At 44.2% G+C, this 21050-nt stretch overlaps 1 protein-coding gene across 11 annotated transcripts in view; it reads right to left on the bottom strand.

The window, feature by feature from the left end:
- BLTP1 (bridge-like lipid transfer protein family member 1) overlaps positions 1-21050 on the bottom strand; it is a 478785-nt gene that overhangs the window by 9175 nt on the left and 448560 nt on the right. For 10 of the 11 annotated variants that reach the window (XM_089672161.1, XM_089672166.1, XM_089672167.1 and 7 more), the window contains 7 exons: positions 16282-16439; positions 14694-14886; positions 14294-14511; positions 12700-12951; positions 12052-12255; positions 2977-3171; positions 66-200 (listed from right to left, as the gene is read on the bottom strand). In XM_089672161.1, coding sequence (XP_089528287.1) covers positions 66-200; positions 2977-3171; positions 12052-12255; positions 12700-12951; positions 14294-14511; positions 14694-14886; positions 16282-16439 — 1355 coding nt within the window. The remainder of the gene's footprint in view (positions 1-65; positions 201-2976; positions 3172-12051; positions 12256-12699; positions 12952-14293; positions 14512-14693; positions 14887-16281; positions 16440-21050) is intronic. The other variant, XM_089672163.1, reaches the window with a different exon arrangement.

Genomic DNA, 21050 nt, shown 5'->3' with positions numbered 1-21050 from the left:
TTTATAATTACGGAAAAAAAAACAATTACTACAGGCCTACGTACATTACACAAAATAATACATACCTTTTTCTTTCTCTTTCAAATAGGCAGACACCAAATCATGCAAAAATATAATTAATTCAGCATCCATTGTGACACATATATGATCTGTAAACTCTGTAACCACACTGCACTCCACCTTTGGCTTGCTGTCAACATCTGTAGAACACAAAATGACGGGTATATAAGTAACTGTATGCTTTCAGAATGAAATTTGCTATTATGAACATATTCATGCTCCTGCTAAACTAAAAGATGCTAACATTTACCGGATTTTCCGGCGTATAAGACGACTTTTTGACCCTTGAAAATCTTCTCAAAGTCAAGGGGTCGTCTTATACGCCGGTATACGTCAGGGCGGCACTTTTTAGGGGGGCGGCCCCCCCTTCCGACGGAAGGGACACTGAGTACAGGGGTGGGCAGAGGGCTGCTGTCTCTTACCTGGCTCCCACGACGATCCATCCAGGAAGCGCTACTCCTTCAGTCACTCCGGCCACTCCCTCACTCCTGCCGCTCGGCTCCGTCTCCTCACCGGTGATTGGCCGCCAGAACTGTAGCTCAGGAAAGGCACACAGGCGGCCAATCACGGGCGAGGAGGCGGAGCAAAGCGGACCCGCGAAAATAGAGTGAGGGAGCAGCCAGTAAGTGTGCAGTGCAGAGGTGCTGCTGCAACCACATATGCTGGCTGCAGCAGCACCATACTGGAACAGGGATCAGCAAGTGTCCTTGGTGTCAGTTGGAGGAATAGTGTCCCATCATTGGTGTCACTGACACCAATGATGGGGCACTATTCCTCCCACTGACACCAATGATGGGGCACTATTCCTCCCACTGACACCAACAATGGGGCACTATTCCTCCCCCCACTGACACCAACGATGGGGCACTATTCCTCTCCCCACTGACGGGATACTATTCCTCCCACTGACACCAATGATGGGGCGCTATTCCTCCCACTGACACCAATGATGGGGCGCTATTCCTCCCACTGGCACCAATGATGGGGCGCTATTCCTCCCACTGACACCAATGATGGGGCGCTATTGCTCCCACTGACACCAATAATGGGGTGCTATTCCTCCCACTGACACCAATGATGGGGCGCTATTCCTCCCACTGGCACCAATGATGGGGCGCTATTCCTCCCACTGACACCAATGATGGGGCACGATTCTTCCCACTGACACCAATAATGGGGTGCTATTCCTCCCACTGACACCAATGATGGGGCAATATTCCCCCCACTGATACCAATGATGGGACACTTCCTCCCACTGATACCAATGATGGGACACTTCCTCCCACTGATACCAATGATGGGACACTTCCTCCCACTGACACCAATGATGGGGCACTATTCCTCCCACTGACACCAATGATGGGGCACGATTCGTTGCTCTGACACCAATGATGGGGCACGATTCCTCCCACTGACACCAATGATGGGGTGCTATTCCTCCCACGGACACCAATGATGGGGCACTATTCCTCCCACTGACACCAATGATGGGGTACGATTCTTCGCTCTGACACCAATGATGGGGCACGATTCCTCGCTCTAACACCAATGATGGGGCACTATTCCTCCCACTGACACCAATGATGGGGTGCTATTCCTCCCACGGACACCAATGACGGGATGCTATTCCTCCCACTGACACCAATGATGGGGCACGATTCTTCGCTCTGACACCAATGATGGGGCACGATTCCTCGCTCTAACACCAATGATGGGGCACTATTCCTCCCACTGACACCAATGATGGGGCACTATTCCTCCCACTGACACCAATGATGGGGCACTATTCCTCCCACTGACACCAATGATGGGGCACTATTCCTCCCACTGACACTAATGAAGGAATACTATTCCTCACACACTGACACTAATGATGGGGCACCATCATTGGTGTCAATGGGAGGAATAGTGCCTCATCATTGGTGTCAGTGGGAGGAATAGTGCCCCATCATTGGTGTTAGTGGGAGGAATAGTGCCCCATCATTGGTGTCAGAGTGAGGAATCGTGCCCCATCATTGGTGTCAGTGGGAGGAATAGTGCCCCATCATTGGTGTCAGAGCGAGGAATCGTGCCCCATCATTGGAATACCATACCATATTGAAATCAAATCTGATGTTTTTTAATTTTTATTTGGTGTGTGTACCAAATACCTACCAATAATAGTCTACCCCTGATGAAAGATATTTTGTTTGAAACATGTCGGGTATCCCACTGAAGAAGAACTGTCTCTTCACATCTACTATTGGGATAAAGAGGATGTTCTACAACATCAAGCCCTTGTTTTTAGTTCTTGAGGATTTAGCCGTTATGATTTGTTTTTACAAATTTTCTTTTGATTTTTATGTTGTAATAAAGTGTTTTTGGATTTTACCTCAGTCAATTATTGAAGTTGTCTTAGAAGTCCCACGTTACTTTTGGGGGTATTTTCGACTCTTGTATAAAATTTGGGATGCAGGCAACGATTGAATGACTTCTTTGAGTAGATTTTCAATAGTATAGAGAGATTAGCTCAGGACCACATTTTAGGACCACATGGTATAGGAAACTGACATATCACCCTCTTAGATGGTAAGCTCAAACAATCAGGGCCCTCCAATTCCTACTGTATTAAATTGTATTGTAATTGTACTGTCTGCCCTTATGTTGTACAGTGCTCCGTAAACTGTTGTCGCTATATAAATCCTGTATAATAATATCTGATAGCGATCCTAACACAGGTAGAACAGTTTAGCACTCACTAGGAACATTGGGGCTAATGTATAATATGTGTGCTACACTAAATGTGTTCTTTCCCTTACAGTGAGTTTCTGACTGTCATTTCTACATTCAAAATTTGAAACTGTCTGCTATGGCTTTTTTTTCTTCCTATAGCGTGATTACAAACATTAGCCCCTATGACCTCGGATTTACATATACCTTGTAGTGTTGGTTCTTGTGGCTCTTGCACATGTATAGATTTAAAATCCAACTGCATTCTGGGCAAAGCAAAGATTGTTTCTGTTTCATGGTTGTAACTAGATGCTCCCCGAAATCCACTCAACAGACTGGCATTTTTTACTGCTGTGCTGCTCTCTGCATTATTTGCATCAACATTTCGAAGCAAGTTCAGTTCTACAGGGAAATAAAACATAAATTAATTTATAACTGCTCCAATAGCACAATACACTTACAATTTTTCTTTTTAAAGCTCAAATAAAATCTTGTAACACACATTTCAGGGAGTAAGGTTTTCATACCCATCATGTTCCGTGTGAGAATGCCCACTACTGCAGAATGTATCTACAGCGGGAGAGAAACCCTGACTATGTGCTATATGTCCACATCCCAGCAAATCATGTACAACTATGAACAGGATATGTAGTCATGGACTTTGTGTGGACATATAGAAAAGAAACTGAATATCGTAAAAACAAATTTATTATGTACCATTAAAAATCGAATTTTGAGGTATCGCCACAAACGTTGGAGCAAGAGCAATAATTCTGGCACTAGGCCTCCTCTGTAATGTTACACTGCTAACCTGTAGACATTTTTAAAGCATCACCCATGGAGATTTTTAAGTACTGCAGTTTTACGCCATTCCTCAAGCGTGCGCAATTTTAAGGCATGACATGACTCACCGTAACATCCTCTTTCATATTTTACAATATATGTTTTTGTTTTTTTAATCAAAGAGTATTTTTTTTATTAAAAAGTATATATTTCTAAAAACTGCGCATTTCAGTTTTGATTTTTGGTTAAGTGCATTTTGAATTTTCGGTTTCGGCATCAGAATTTTCATTTCGGTGCACCACTAATAAATAGTATTCTCATATATATATATATATATATATATATATATACACCGTATTTCTCGCTCCATAAGACGCACCTAGATTTTAGAGGTGGAAAACAAGAAAAAAAATATTCTGCACCAATGGACTGCGGACACAGTACAGGAGATGACCAAAGACTGCGGACACAGTACAGGAGATGGACCAGAGACTGCGGACACAGTACAGGAGATGACCAGAGACTGCGGACACAGTACAGGAGATGACCAGAGACTGCGGACACAGTACAGGAAATGACCAGAGACTGCGGACACAATACAGGAAATGACCAGAGACTGCGGACAGAGTACAGGAGATGACCAGAGACTGAGGACACAGTACAAAAGATGACCAGAGACTGCGGACACAGTACAGGGAATGACCAGAGATTGTGGACATAGTACAGATGACCGGAGACTGCGGACATAGTACAGGAGATGACCAGAGACTGCGGACACAGTACAGGAGATGACCAGAGACTGCGGACACAGTGCAGGGAATGACCAGAGACTGCGGACACAGTACAGGGAATGACCAGAGACTGCGGACATAGTACAGGAGATGAACAGAGACTGCGGACATAGTACAGGGAAAATACCAGGGACATAGTACAGATGACCAGAGACTGCAGACAGTGCAGGGGATGACCAGAGACTGCGGACCTTTGGGGAGGGGGAGAGGGTACCTGAATTTGACAGGTACCCGCTCCCACTTCTGCGGAGCTGTCCTTCCCTCTTCTTCTCGCGCCGGCTTCTGTGACAGCCGGGTGCCCACTGCGCATGCACAAGAAGCGCTGCGCTTTGTGAATGGCCCGGCGCCTTCTGGGACCTGTCATGTGTCCCAGAAGACACCAGACCATTCACAAAGAGCAGAGCTTCTCGTGCATGCGCAGTGGGCAACCGGCTGTCACAGAAGCCGGCGCAGGAAGACTACAGCGCTGGAGCGAGGAACAGGTAAGGTCCTGCAGGAGAGAAGAGCTGAGCGTCCGGCCTGATATTCTGACAAATACCGGACCGGCCGCTTTATATTCGCTTCATAAGGCGCACTGAAATTTCCCCCCCTTTTTTTGGGGGGAAAAAAGTGCGTCTTATGGAGTGAAAAATATGATACATATATATATATATGACAGTTTTCCATGTAGCAGTGATGGGAAGTGATGACATTAGCCCAGGACCCCAGGCGGACGGCAGTCTCTGATCGGAGGATTGGGCCGTACATCTCCGGTACACACACTGGCACACACGATCCTCCAGTTGTAACATTGACCGAATGGGGCGTGTCCAGCGCTGGCTCCAACTTCTTCTACACCAATCAATAGGTAGGGGTGTGCTCTGGTTGCAAGGTTTACCCTATGTGAGTAGGATGTTAGAGGCCCAATGTGTGTGAGTGGAAAGCAGTGTTGTGCTGGGAGGCCGCCTGTCCTCACAGAGCTGCAGCCTGGACTCTGCACCCCAGCAGGAGCCATCAGAGGTGAGCCGAGCCTAGGGGGATGGCAGGTCATGGAAGTGACCTGGAAGTGAGGAGGAGGGGGGCAGACAATGGTCGGGGTGAGGAGAGTGGATGCTGATTGATTGTGTGGGATACCACCACATCATAAATGATCCTTCAGCTGAGGGGAGGGGCAGCAGAGAGGGAAGAAGAAAGGACAGAGGAAGATGCCAGGGTGTCTGATGCTGGGTGTTTGGGGCCAGTGTAGCAGCTGAGCTGCCACTCCTTCAAGTGTTCTTACCAGACTCAGTCCCTTGATGCAAACCGGCTGGTGGCTGCTGATCACTGTGGAATTTTGTAACTCTGTCACTTTTTTTTTGTTTTGTTTCTCTGTCTGATTGGTTAATACAGTTAATTTACATTTGGTTAATATATATTTTGCCTATAATATTGGTACCGATGGCATCTTATTGTTGTAAAAAAAAAAACATTTATCAGTTTCATGTTTTGTTCATTTAATAATGAACAAAACAACCAGCTGGTCTTGCCTAGGGCGCAAAATAAGCTACCACTGACCCTGCACAGGCTATATTCCCTGGTATGACTATAAACAGGATATGTAGTCATGGTGTGAGCATATAGAAGAGAAAATGAGCATCGTAAAAACAACTTTATTATGTACCATTAAAAATCTATTACACAACATTAAAAAATTATTCTCCATGTAGGGGTTCACAACATGCAAAGATTCCAATTGCAATTCACATGTGAATTCAATGCATTTTGGGAATCCTTCTTCAGGAACACATGACAGAATCAGTATCAGAATCATGACAGAATCAGTACACTGGAACCCACTCTTAATCTTTAATAGTAGTCAGCCAGTAGGGTAAACTGGACAAGGCACATATATTCCAAAGAGGAGGCTCATGATAAGTATCTTAGAAACAAACTCAGATCACATCAATCCAGCCTGTTTGTTTCGAAGATACTTATCATGAGCCCCCTCTTCGGAATATATGTGCCTTGTCTACTTTGACAACCATGCTGTCTTTATGGTGACCTCTCCATTATGACAACAATGCCACAATCAGCCCCACCCCGCAAGCCAGAGTACTAGGTGTAATCCTAGACTCCAATCTGTCTTTCCAGCCCAGATTCAATCGCTGACAAATTCATGCAGACTCCATTTCCGCAACATCCCCAAAATACGCACGTTCCTAACTCCAGAAACTAGAAAGCAACTCATTCACTCCCTTATCATATCACGACTTGAGTACTGTAACTCCCTCCTCGCCGGCCTACCCCAACACAGGCTATCCCCGCTTCAGTCTATCCTGAATTCTGCGGCCAGACTCATCCACCTTACCAACCGCTCCGTATCCGCCACCCCCTTCTGCCAATCCCTCCACAGGCTTCCGATTGCCCAATGCATAAAATTCAAAATACTAACACTGACGTACAAAGCTGTTGATAACACTGCCCCAAACTACATCACCGACCTGATATCCATCTACCACCGAACACGCACTCTCTGCTCCTCACAAGATCTCCTATTCTCCAGTTCCCTGGTCTCTTCCTCCAATGCCCCTCTCCAGGACTTCTCCAGGGCTTCCACCATCCTCTGGAACTCACTACCCCAATCCATCAGACTGTCAGCCTACCCCGCCCTCACCTAACTACTGATCTCCTCCGCTCTCCCCACCACTCCATCCCCCACAGCTATTTCCTCCTGTACCACTCTCCACTCCGCCCTAGATTGTAAGCTCCAAGGAGCAGGGCCCTTGAACCCCTCGTGTATTTTATTGTATTGTTACTGTACTGTCTTATGTATTGTTTCCCATTGTAATGTACAGCGCTGAGCAAACTGTTGGCGCTATATAAATACTGTGTAATAATAATAATAATGGTGACTTACTTACATTGGGTCTGCATGGTTCCCCATTGGGAAGTTGGTCCTTCTAAGAATAAGTGTACAAGACCATTGGCTGTTTACTGAATTTACCAGAATTTCCCACCCGAGAGGCAGTGGCTTCACCTTGGCTTACTCATTTGCACCTCTATGGGCAACATGTACATGCTATGAATTCCAGTCTACACTACTGGCTGACATTACTCTATAAAAGATTAGGTTCCAGTGTACTGATTCTATTACATGTGCTCCTGAAAGATTCCCGAAATGCATTGAGTTCACATGTGAACTCTAATCGGAATCTTTGCATGTTGTGAACCACTATACGGACAGTAATTTTTAATGTTGTGTAATTGATTTTTAATGGTACATAATAAAGTTTTTTTTTTTACGGTACTCAATTTCTCTTCTATATGTCCACACAAAGTCCATGACTACCGTATTTGCCGGCGTATAAGACGATTTTTTAACCCATGAAAATCTTCTGAAAAGTCGGGGGTCGTCTTATACGCCGGTATATGGCGAGCCGGTGTCAGGGCGGCACTTTTTTTTCGAGGGGCGGCGCGGTGGCGGAAGGGACACTAAGTACAGGGGCGGGCAGGGGGCTGCTGTACCTTACCTGGCTCTGGTCCCGCTCCCATGACGATCCGGTCCAGGAAGAACGGCTGCTCCTTTTTTCAGTTCGGCTGCTCGATGGTCGTGCGGCCGCTCGGCTTCGCCTCCTCACCGGTGATTGGGCGCCAGCACTGGAAAGGCACACAAGCGACCAATCACGAGCGAGGAGGCGGAGCCGAGCGGCCCTGCGAAAATCGAGTGAGGGAGCGGCCAGTAAGTGTGCAGCAGCACCATGCGGTGACACTCTTGGCACTATTCCTCTCCCCCACTGACACTAACAATGGGGCACTGTTCCTCCCCCACTGACACCAACGATGAGGCACTGTTCCTCCCCCACTGACACCAACGATGAGGCACTGTTCCTCCCCCACTGACACCAACGATGGGGCACTATTCCTCCCCCACTGACACCAACGATGGGGCACTATTCCTCCTCCCCAATGACACCAATGATGGGGCACTATTCCTCCCCCACTCACACCAACGATGAGGCACTATTCCTCCCCCCACTGACACCAACGATGAGGCACTATTCCTCCTCCACACTGACACCAACGATGGGGCACTGTTCCTCCCCCACTGACACCAACGATGGGGCACTGTTCCTCCCCCACTGACACCAACGATGGGGCACTATTTCTCCTCCCCACTGACACCAACAATGAGGCACTATTCCTCCTCCACACTGACACCAATGATGAGGCACTGTTCCTCCCCCACTGACACCAACGATGGGGCGCTCTTCCTTCCACTGATACCAATGATGGGGCGCTATTCCTCCCACTGACACCAATGATGGGGAGCAATTTCTGTCACTGATACCAATGATGGGGCGCTATTCCTCCCACTGACACCAATGATGGGGCGCTATTCCTCCCACTGACACCAATGATGAGGAGCAATTTCTGCCACTGATACCAATGATGGGGCGCTATTCCTCCCACTGACACCAATGATGGGGCGCTATTCCTCCCACTGACACCAATGATGGGGCGCTATTCCTCCCACTGACACCAATGATGGGGCACTATTCCTCCCACTGACACCAATGATGGAGCACTATTCCTCCCACTGACACCAATGATGGAGCACTATTCCTCCCACTGACATTAATGATGGGACACTATTCCTCCCACTGACACCAATGATGGGGCACGATTCTTCCCACTGACACCAATGATGGGGCACGATTCTTCCCACTGACACCAATAATGGGGCACTATTCCTCCCACTGACACTAATGATGGGACACTATTCCTTACACACTGACACTAATGATGGGGCACCATCATTGGTGTCAGTGGTAGGAATAGTGCCCCATCGTTGGTGTCAGTGGGAGGAATAGTGCCCCATCATTGGTGTCAGTGGGAGGAATAGTGCACCATCATTGGTGTCAGTGGGAGGAATAGTGTCCCATCATTGGTATCAGTGGGAGGAATAGTGCCCCATCATTGGTGTCAGTGGATGAAATAGTGCCTCATCATTGGTATCAGTGGGAGGAATAGTGCCCCATCATTGGTGTCAGAGCGAGGAATCATGCCCCATCATTGGTGTCAGTGGGAGGAATAGCACCCCATCATTGGAATACCATACTGAAATAGCATACCATATTGAAATCAAATCTGATGTTTTTTCATTTTTATTTGGTGTGTGTTGGAAGAGGGGTAGTCTTATACGGCGAGTATAACTCAAACCCTATATTTTAACAGGAAAAGTAGGGGGTCGTCTTATACGCCGGAAAATATGGTACATATTCTGTTCATAGCTGCACCACGGAATATAGCCTGTGCCCCAACACTAGCCTGCAATTAAGAATATTGCTGTAAAAGCATTCCTGTCCTAATCTCACTGCAGCAGTCCAATACTTCCCCAGCTGAATCAGGGCAAAACTGATGCTTCCTGCTGATTGCCAAATGGGGATGTGTTGGAATCCTGCAGCAAGATTAGGTCAGGGATAATGAGTCTAATTTACCAAATTAATTGAGAATGTTCACCTGAAAAAGTGAAAATTCACTTCAATAATCCAGTCATGCGGAAGGTGTATTTATTTAATCTGTATGTGATTGGATAATTGTAGTGAATCTTTACTCTTTTTTTGTGTGAACATGTTCAACGTATCTAATAATTCAGCCTTTATGCCTGAAAACTAAAGTAAGCCCAAAATGTAGGACAGTCTGAAATTTTTTTCACATCTTACGTCCTTGCAACTGCTAATAAAAGTTGATTACCAGCACATGTATTTGAACTTTTGAGATGAGTTAATGTCATAGAAGTTAATGTGAATGCTTGGCAATTGCAGATGTGAAATATATGCTTGTCCTTCATTTGTCCTACAAGAAGCCCTCACTAACAAAGCACCAATATTTTGCTGATTGTATTGACAATATTTTTTCAGAATTTAATTACACATACAGTCAGGTCCATAAATATTGGGACATCAACACAATTCTAACATTTTTGGCTCTGTACACCACCACAATGGTTTTGAAATGAAACGAACAAGATGTGCTTTAACTGCAGACTGTCAGCTTTGAGGATATTTACATCCAAATCAGGTGAATGGTGTAGGAATTACAACAGTTTGCATATGTGCCTCCCACTTGTTAAGGGGCCAAAAGTAATGGGACAGAATAATAATCATAAATCAAACTTTCACTTTTTAATACTTGGTTGCAAATCTTTTGCAGTCAATTACAGCCTGAAGTCTGGAATGCATAGACATCACCAGACGTTGGGTTTCATCCCTGGTGATGCTCTGCCAGGCCTCTACTGCAACTGTCTTCAGTTCCTGCTTGTTCTTGGGGCATTTTCCCTTCAGTTTTGTCTTCAGCAAGTGAAATGTATGCTCAATCGGATTCAGGTCAGGTGATTGACTTGACCATTGCATAACATTCCACTTCTTTCCCTTAAAAAACTCTTTGGTTGCTTTTGCAGTATGCTTTGGGTCATTGTCCATCTGCACTGTGAAGTGGCGTCCAATGAGTTCTGAAGCATTTGGCTGAATATGAGCAGATAATATTGCCCGAAACACTTCAGAATTCATCCTGCTGCTTTTGTCAGCAGTCACATCATCAAAAAATACAAGAGAACCAGTTCCATTGGCAGCCATACATGCCCACGCCATGACACTACCACCACCATGCTTCACTGATGAGGTGGTATGCTTAGGATCATGAGCAGTTCCTTTTCTTCTCCATACTCATCTCTTCCCATCACTGTGGTACAAGTTGATCTTGGTCTCATCTGTCCATAGGATGTTGTTCCAGAACTGTGAAGGCTTTTTTAGATGTCGTTTGGCAAACTCTAATCTGGCCTTCCTGTTTTTGAGGCTCACCAATGGTTTACATCTTGTGGTGAACCCTCTGTATTCACTCTGGTGAAGTCTTCTCTTGATTGTTGACTTTGACACACATACACCTACCTCCTGGAGAGTGTTCTTGATCTGGCCAACTGTTGTGAAGGGTGTTTTCTTCACCAGGGAAAGAATTCTTCAGCCATCCACCACAGTTGTTTTCCGTGGTCTTCCGGGTGTTTTGGTGTTGCTCAGGTCACCGGTGCGTTCCTTCTTTTTAAGAATGTTCCAAACAGTTGTTTTGTCCACGCCTAATGTTTTTTCTATCTCTCTGATGGGTTTGTTTTGTTTTTTTTTCAGCCTAATGATGGCTTGCTTCACTGATAGTGACAACTCTTTGGATCTCATCTTGAGAGTTGACAGCAACAGATTCCAAATGCAAATAGCACACTTGAAATGAACTCTGGACCTTTTATCTGCTCATTGTAATTGGGATAATGAGGGAATAACACACACCAGGCCATGGAATAGCTGAGAAGCCAATTGTCCCATTACTTTTGGTCCCTTAACAAGTGGGAGGCACACATGCAAACTGTTGTAATTCCTACACCGTTCACCTGATTTGGATGTAAATACCCTCAAATTAAAGCTGACGGTCTGCAGTTAAAGCACATCTTGTTCGTTTCATTTCAAATCCATTGTGGTGGTGTATAGAGCCAAAAATGTTAGAATTGTGTCGATGTCCTAATATTTATGGACCTGACTGTAGCAACCACAAGCTCACACCTTTGAATTCCCATCTACTGTACTGCAATAAGCTGCACAGTATGCAGTTTGGTTTATTGCTGTAGGGAGATACTCTTTTTGCTGGTCTCTAAAACCACAATCACATCACACTTCTGACAAACTTTAGACAGCTGTACAAGACTGACCTTCATTTCTCATAGCAGTGACATAATTAAACCATTCTTTTACACTAGCAACTCCATGTGGTGGATTTTCATGTCTTCTCCGTGTTATTTTAGTGATTGTTGCCATAGGACTCTCCAGTGCTCCACAAGGTTTGGTAACCATAGTGTTATGACCAAGGTGAAAATCCAGAGTTTGCACAATATACGTAGAGTGGTCGCTGGAACCTGATTAAATAAAAAATGTTTGCTTAAAAACATCAGCAGTTCAACTCAGATCTCACCCCATCACCAACCACTTCTACTACTAAGTAACATATGCAAAAAGCAGTGACACAATACTGAAACAAGGAGGACAGAGGTGTTTGACACCTTCTGTATGTAGTTTAAAAGTTAAAATGGCAGCACTCACTGGAAGAATATCTGGGTCTCTTAGGACCGAACTTAAGCAAAGCTTTTCTTTCCTGGGTAGTTCAAATTCTGCAGCAAATTATGTGAAAACTGACAAAGGAAGTTTTATGAATGGCCATTTTCCTGTTTAATTTAAAACAAATAAATCTGCAACGGAAACCAGATGAGGAGGAAGTGCTCAACTGCCTATAACTTCACTTGCTTTCCCAAAGGGATGGTTTACAGTATGGTTTTTAATCAATAAAGTTACAGAGTATTCACCTTCTTCCCAAATCTTTTGCGCTTCAGTCCAAAATGCAATATTTGGTTCCTCCAAATGAAACAATGCCCAAGATTTAGAACGGAAATTGGGTCCATGAAAGCATGCTAACGTCATGTGGTTGCCGTGTAAGCTCATTGAGCCCCCTAACTGAACAGTGTCTTCTGGCAAGGGGATTTGAAACAATGATATGTGGCAGCCAGAGATCATCTTCAATACTCCAGGCCAATGGCGGTGGTGAGCTGCATCCAGCACTAAAATTCAGAAAACACACATACATGTCAAACCAAAATTATCATATGTGGCACCATTGGTTTGTTCAGTGCTATAGAATATTGTTTTACTATTTAATACTGTCTCAAATCAATTACAGCTGAAATTGGTTTATGTATTTCGCTGCTTAGAATAATAAGCTGTTTTTTGCTGCGTGTCTTCCTTAAGAAAAAGTGCACTTCCGTTGTCAAAATATGCTCTTACGCTGTTCTTTATACATGTTTGAACACAGCCTAGCAGCTTGCAGCTCTCAAAACTTTACTAAAGACAACAGCACCTAGCAGAACACATAGGAAAGGGAAGAGGAGGAAGGCAAGCCAGTAATAATACTTACAAGGCAGGCGGCAAACATTCCACATTTATATGAAACATGCACAACGCTTCGCATCCCTCTACTTGTTCCTTGCTTGTCCATACAAAGATCATAGCTGCTGACTACTGACACAAGTCAAGATAAATGTACAGATACAGATTTTTTTGGATGTGATTTTCAGTTCCTAAATGTATTCACATTATCCAGACTTTTTACTGCAAAAGCCTGTGTGCAGTTTATTTTGCTTTCTCCCATATAAAAGCCAATAGGATTGCAAAAACAGCTTGGTGCCTCCAAAGAGGCAATGTATGTCAGAAAGATAAGGAGGGCACTCAGATAGGATTCAGGAGCATTTCAAACAATTCTCAAATGCAAGCCAAATGCACCTGAAAGCAAACTGTTTTTGTCCATTGACACAAGCCCTAATATCATTTTTAAGACCTATGTATAAATGTAAAGATTTAAACACACTTTCTTTGTGTGCAAGAAAGAATACGATCCTTGCTGAATGAAAAAATAACAGCGTATGACCAGCTTTAGCCTCTTTTTCTTTAGTCCTCTTCTAACCTGTATTTTGCCAGCGACTCCTCCCAACCTGCATTTTGCCAGTGATTCCCTCTGCAAAAATCCTGAATGACTGTCTTGCTGCCCCATCTTCTTTGCAGCCGTTTCTCCGGCTGATCAGTGATCTTAAAAGCAGTAGTGGTAAACAGGTTTTCATTTCTCTCCCCCATTTAGTTTAAATCTTCTAAACCTATATCAAACCTCTATTAGACAGGGGTCTGACCTAAAGCAGTAGTAGCCCCTGCATGTTCAAGAACTGTGCATTTTGCTCCAGCTGTTATGTTCTCATTAAAAGAGGTTTCTAATAGTTCATTCCCAGCCTGAGGTAGCTGTGAGACAGTAGTGGCATGCTTTCTCTCATTCCACCCTTAAAACCTAAAAGCGCTTCAGTATTTAATTACAAAAATTACCATAATTTTAGGTTTTAAAGCTTAAAAAATTCATACATTGCTCACGTGAATTCTTTTCAAGATTGGTGACCACAGTTTTTGGTGGAAGGTATGATACTGGACCCCATGTAGATAAAGCTCGCTTGCTTGTGTCAAACTGCTGAGTGAAAAATTCTTGCAACTTCATTCCTATCTTGATGAGGTCTGGAGTAGTAGATCTTGAGATCATTACCTGGAAAATATCCCACTGCAGATCTCCATGGATAAATATGACACTAGGATAAAAATATTTTATAGTATTATCATATACTGTTTACTTGCGATCATGCTAATTAAAATAATAAATTCCAATAGGAGCCTTTCAGACTAAAAGAAAAGCACATGATGACTGTAAATATAAATGGGTGACATGTGTGATAAATACACTATGTATGTAGTGTTGTATATTACAGAATACCTTTTGTCAGAGATGCTGGTGTCCATGGGTGTGTACAGGTTGACATTCCACTCATCTTGTAGCTTAAGGTCTGCATTACTGAAGATTCCCATAAGGATGCTGGATCCCATGTAGTCCACACGAGCCTCAGTGGAGCCCATTGTGATTTGAATCTTATGGCTGGGCTGCTGGTTAGGATGTTCTGAAATGTGAGCTAAAGTAAAGCACATACATTTAATTTGTAAACAGCATCCCGATTAAATTATATTCACACATAATTCAGACAGAGAGAGCACACAGTGGCAACCCACTACAAAGAAGAATGTAAAGACTGGCTTTGTCTTACTTTTAGGCATACCAAAAATGGTACACACCCATTACTTATGTTTTCTATCCTGTTATGTGCCAAAAGCATTTTCATTTACCCCCTATGAGGACCCCTACTAGATAAAACGTTTTAACATTCCAAGCATCCCACACACTCATTATTTTTAGGAAAGGAAACCCTTCTGGAGAGTAAGTACTGGGGACAATCCATTCAGATACAATGGTTTTATATCTGCATACATATGAAGCAATGAACAGTATTTAAAGGCATATAAAGAACAGCCACTTACTTGTCCCTCGGTCCCGCGGTGTGTCCCCCGCAGCCCGTTTCACCGGCCATCCTGTATTCCAGGAGGCTGGCATCTTCAGTGTGGGCACTCAGCTGTGATAGCTTGTGGCTCCACAGCCGGGTACCCACTGCGCATGCGCGAGTAGCACTGCGTTTCATGAATGGTCCTGTAGTCTTCTGGGTCCTGTCACGTGTCCCAAAAGACTACAGGAGGGAGGACACCTTCCGCTTCCGATCACCTAGGTGATCGGACCGGAAGAGGGAGCGGGTACCTGTCAAATTCCGCTCCCCCCCGCCCCCCCAAGGTGCCAATCCTTAATGGGGAGCGGGGGAGCAGTCCTTAAAGCGGAACTTCTCCTTTTGGGTGGAGCTACGCTTTAAGATCTGCAGAAGAGTCAGCTACAGAATGACCTCTAATGCACCAGCGGGCTGTATGTTGAGCACTAGGGCTCTAAAAAGTGTAGCAGTGCTACATCTAAAGACACCTCTAGCACAGTCCATGCACTTAACAGGAGATCAACTGATCACAGAATCAATCTTTTCAAACAATCTTTAGCTTGAAAGACATCATTTAACAGAATATTGAGAAAGTTCATTTTTGCTGAACTTATTTTAGTTTCTCCAGGAAAAAATTTAAATCATTATTTATTGATTTAATTGCTCATGCAGTATAACTGACTTCTGAAAAACACAATTATTTCATTGAAATTATTGTTATATTGAAAAATTGTATTACTACTTATACGGCTATCCTAAGTTTACGAATGAATATTACGATGAATATTTTTTGGGGAGGGTCCGAGTGTCATATATAGCAGGTATGGTGAGGCCTTGCTGAAGAAATGAGTGCTAATCAGAATCAAAGCAGAACACAAGGTACCAATATTACAACATAATCAGTACTAATAAGAAAAAAATAGAAAAAGATCATTTATATAAGTAAAATCTACGTGGGAAACTGTGGCAATAATATACAACAAATGAAATACTTACCAACCATTTCCAGGGTGTTTACATCTATTGTTCCACCTACAACTCCACCTCTGGAATCCAGTTGAGACCTCCCCAGCCCAACAGACATGCTGATTTCTCGATCCCTGTTACTTCCAACAGACAAGCGACCTTGGCTTTTTAGCCCACTTGTAGTCCACCTGAACACAGACAAATGCAAATCATTATTTCAATTATATTAAATTGTATATAAAATCAACTGGCTAATTAGAGTAAAAGGACTTCAATTTCCTTTGGAACTTTGACTTGGTTTAGTAGACGTCTCCCTCATTTGTGAGAGATAAGTCATAAAGTGGACCTATGCTCAAATTGTAACAAACGACTATGCTGTTATTATTATACACTATTTATATAGCGCCAACTGTTTGCTCAGCGCTTTACAATATAATGGAAGACAATACAGCAACAATACAGTTCAATAAAAGAGGGTTAGGAGGGCCTGATCCTGGGAGCTTACAATCTAAAAGGGAGGGGCTAGTGGTACAAAAGGTAGTACCTGTAGGGGATGAACTGGTAGGAGGAGTAGAAGATTCCATTATTAGCTGAGGGCAGGATAGGCTTCCCTGAAGAGATAGGTTTTCAGAGATTGCCTAAAAGTGATCAGAGTAGGCGATAGTCTGATAAATTGGAGTAGAGAGTTCCAGAGGATGGGGGAAGCTCTGGAGAAGTCCTGGAGACGAGCATGGGAGGTGGAGACGAGGGAGTTAGAGAGCAGGAGGTCGTGCGAGGAGCAGAGAGTATGGTTTGGGTGATATTTAGAGACAAGATGGGTGATGTCATTGGGGACAGAGTTATAAATGGCTTTATGCGTTATTGTTAATGTTTTGAATTTTATCCGTTGGCCAATGGGAAGCCAGTGGAGGGATTGGCAGAGAGGGGCGGCAGACATGGAACGGTTAGTAAGGTGGATGATTCTGGCAGCAGCATTCATGATAGACTGAAGAGGGGATAGCCTGCGATGAGGTAGGCCAATGAGGAGGGAGTTACAATAGTCAAGGCGAGAGATAACCAGGGAGTGAATAAGTTGCTTAGTGGTTTCCGAGGTTAGTTTCTGTATCTTAAAGATGTTGCGGAGGTGAAGTCTACATGATTTGACAGATGGGAGTCTAGGATTACACCTAGCATCCTGATATGAGGGGAGGGACTGATGGTTGTATTATTGATCTTGATGGAGAAGTCAGGGGAGTGGGCACGGGCTGGAGGGAATACTAAGAGCTCAGTTTTGGAAAGATTGAGTTTTGGATGTTAACAGGTTTACTTGGATGGACAAAGAAAAAACAAAGAGAAAGGACTGAAATACTATCCTAGGCACAATTACTCTTAAGACTTCCTTCAGTGTTGGCTACACACATTGAGTAGTCTATCCTGAACAAAAAGGAGCAGAATTCAGATGGGCTGATCTCTTCCTTTAGCGGAAATCACAAAACTAAGTATTTAGACCTTTAAAAACATGACCTGCATAGGACTTAAATTCCAAATACTATTATTATTATTATATAGTATTTGCCGGCGTATAAGATGACTTTTTACCCCTTGAAAATCTTCTCAAAAGTCGGGGGTCGTCTTATACGCCGCTATACGGCATACTGACACTTTTTAGGGGGGCGGCGCGGTGCCGCCGCCGCCCCCCCTTCCAACGGAAGGGACACCAAGTACAGGGGTGCGCAGGGGCTGTTTCTTACCTGGCTCCGGTCCCACGACGATCCGGTCCAGGAAGCGCGGCTGCTCCTTCAGTTCGGCCACTGGATGTTCGCGCGGCTGCTCGGCTCCGCCTCCTCACCGGTGACTGGCCGCCGGAACTGTAGCTCAGGAAAGGCACACAGGCGGCCAATCACCGGCGAGGGGGCGGAGCCGAGCGGCCCCGCGAAAATCGAGTGCAGGAACAGCAGGTAAGTGTTCAGTGTAGAGGTGCTGCTGCAACCACATATGCTGGCTGCAGCAGCACCATACTAGAACAGGGTCAGCAAGTGTAATTGGTGTCAGTGGGAGGAATAGTGCCCCATCATTGGTGTCAGTGGGAGGAATAGTGCCCCATCATTGATCACTGATACCAATGATGGAGCGCTATTCCTCCCACTGACACCGATGATGGGGCACTATTCCTCCCACTGACACCAACGATGGGGCACTATTCCTCCCTCCCACTGACACCAACGATGGGGCACTATTCCTCCCTCCCACTGACACCAACGATGGGGCACTATTCCTCCCCCCCACTGACACCAACGATGGGGCACTATTCCCCCCCCCCCCACTGACACCAACGATGGGGCACTATTCCCCCCCCCCCCACTGACACCAATGATGGGGCACTATTCCACCCACCACTGACACCAATGATGGGGCACTATTCCCCCCACTGACACCAATGATGGGACACCATTCCTCCCACTGACACCAATGCTGGGACACTATTCCTCCCACTGACACCAATGATGGGGCACTATTCCCCCCACTAATACTAATGATGGGGCACTATTCCTCCCACTGATACCAATGCTGGGGCACTATTCCTGCCACTGATACCAATGATGGGGCACCTATTCCTGCCACTGATACCAATGATGGGGCACCTATTCCCCCCACTGATACTAATGATGGGGCACTATTCCGCACTAATGCCAATGATGGGGCACTATTCCTGCCACTAATACCAATGATGGGGCATTATTCCTCCCACTGACACCGATGATGGGGCACTATTCCTCCCACTGATACCAATGATGGGGCACCTATTCCTGCCACTGATACCAATGATGGGGCACCTATTCCCCCCACTGATACTAATGATGGGGCACTATTCCGCACTAATACCAATGATGGGGCACTATTCTTGCCACTAATACCAATGATGGGGCACTATTCCTTCCACTGACACCGATGATGGGGCACTATTCCTCCCACTGGTGTGCATTGGAAGAGGGGTAGTCTTATACGGCGAGTATAGCCCAAACACTACATTTTAGCAGGAAAAGTAGGGGGTCGTCTTATACGCCGGCAAATACGGTACATAAAAAATGCCTCACCAACAAACGTCCTAAGAACATGTCCGTAAAATGTTACTAAACCCATGATTCACTATATCCAGTCTTCCACAGTACAATGAATATGGAAATGCAATTCTTTTAGTACATATCAAGTGCCAAATACCTTTTCTCATCAGCAGTATATAGCAGTCTTGTGACTTCTACCAGTGTCAGGCAGAGCACTGGTTAATATTGTAGGAGGAGTTTTCATTCTCCTCCGATTGTCCTATGAGGCTGCATAACCCCTGACCCTCTGCCCAGACAACGCTGTGCCGATCACATGCACTCTCCCAAAAAAAAAACAAAAAAACCCTAGCAATACACACCAAAAGAGCATGTGCAGACCTGCCACTCCTGCTCTGAACTATAGAAGATGTATTGGGAATTGGGTACAGTAAAAGAAGGGGAGGATCAGAGAAGATAGGATCAAACAGACTTTTTACATAATGTGGAGAATTAACCCCTTAGATTCCACAGTGAGTAAAACAATCATGCTTTACTGCATATACAGACTGATTTTATTGTTGTGGGTTTATTAACACTTTAAATGAGCCCTTATTTGTCACCACAATAATACATCGCTACAGACATACTGATGTAGTAGCCAGAAAGTGGAACCACAGTGCACTGAGGGGGACTAGGCAACCAACACTTCTGGTAGAGTGCAGAATGCTGAAGATCCTTCAGCCAGCTTATCTCTTTTAAAGAGTGAATATCTGAAGCATGAGCAGCAGGACAGGCAAGTATGAATTCTTTTCGCAAAAGGAACAGAATCGCTAGAAGCTGTCAATAGCAAAGGTACAGCAGTCAGCTAATATACTCAACATCTCCATAAAGAGTACCTGTCACCAGCCCAGGTTATCGCTTAGAGGGCACCTAAACCCCCTTGTGATAACAATAAAGTAAAAAAAAATTATAAAATAAAGACAAATAATGAAGAAAAAAAAAAAAAAATAAAATATATATATATATATATATATATATATATATATATATATATATATCCCCCGTCCTCCTCACACACACATCATATAAAAAGTGCAGCGTAGGCTACACATCTGCACGTAAACATCAATTGCGCCACACATGTAAGATCAGAGTGAGAGCAATTAAATGATTTTTAAATCGCCACCAATGAAGAATATTTTTTTTTTGTGATTCCACAAGGCGGCACAGTTTTAAAACGTGACACGTTTGACATCTATTTATTCAACGAAACCCCATCATTAAAAAAAAAAAAAAAAAGAATATTGTATTTGTACTAAAATTAATTTTAGTGTATTTTTCCTTTTAGTGTGTTTGATAAATAACTGAGCAAATATCATGTGCCATAACATTTTTAAACTACCACCATTTTGTTCACCAAGGGTTCTGCTTTCAGAAAATATATACTTTTTTGGGGAGAAACTTACAGGAGTAGCAGTGGGAACTTGCACTTTTTACTTATATAAAGTGATAAAAACAAAGCTGTTAGCAAGTATTATGAGCAGATTTTTACTTTTGAAGCTTTTGGAATCACTGCTCCCTGTGATAAGGCCACTATGTTTGCACACATAGTAAAAATGGTAAGTTTCATTTCCTGCCAAAGGTATCAGTACACAGCGGCCACTTCAGGACAGATTACAGTGGGTATTAGGAGCATTATTACTGCTGCATTAAACAGACAGGTCAGCAGCTGTTAAGTGCTGCTGAATGTAAATAATGGGCATACCATAGCTGCAACAT

The sequence above is a fragment of the Staurois parvus genome, unplaced genomic scaffold (assembly GCF_062004578.1).
Source record: "Staurois parvus isolate SC_StPar_1 unplaced genomic scaffold, SC_StPar_1.0 ptg000122l, whole genome shotgun sequence".
NCBI classification, from domain to species: Eukaryota; Metazoa; Chordata; class Amphibia; order Anura; family Ranidae; genus Staurois; species Staurois parvus.
The sequence above is the reverse complement of the archived record's forward strand: the minus strand, read 5'-3'. Positions and strand labels throughout refer to the sequence as shown.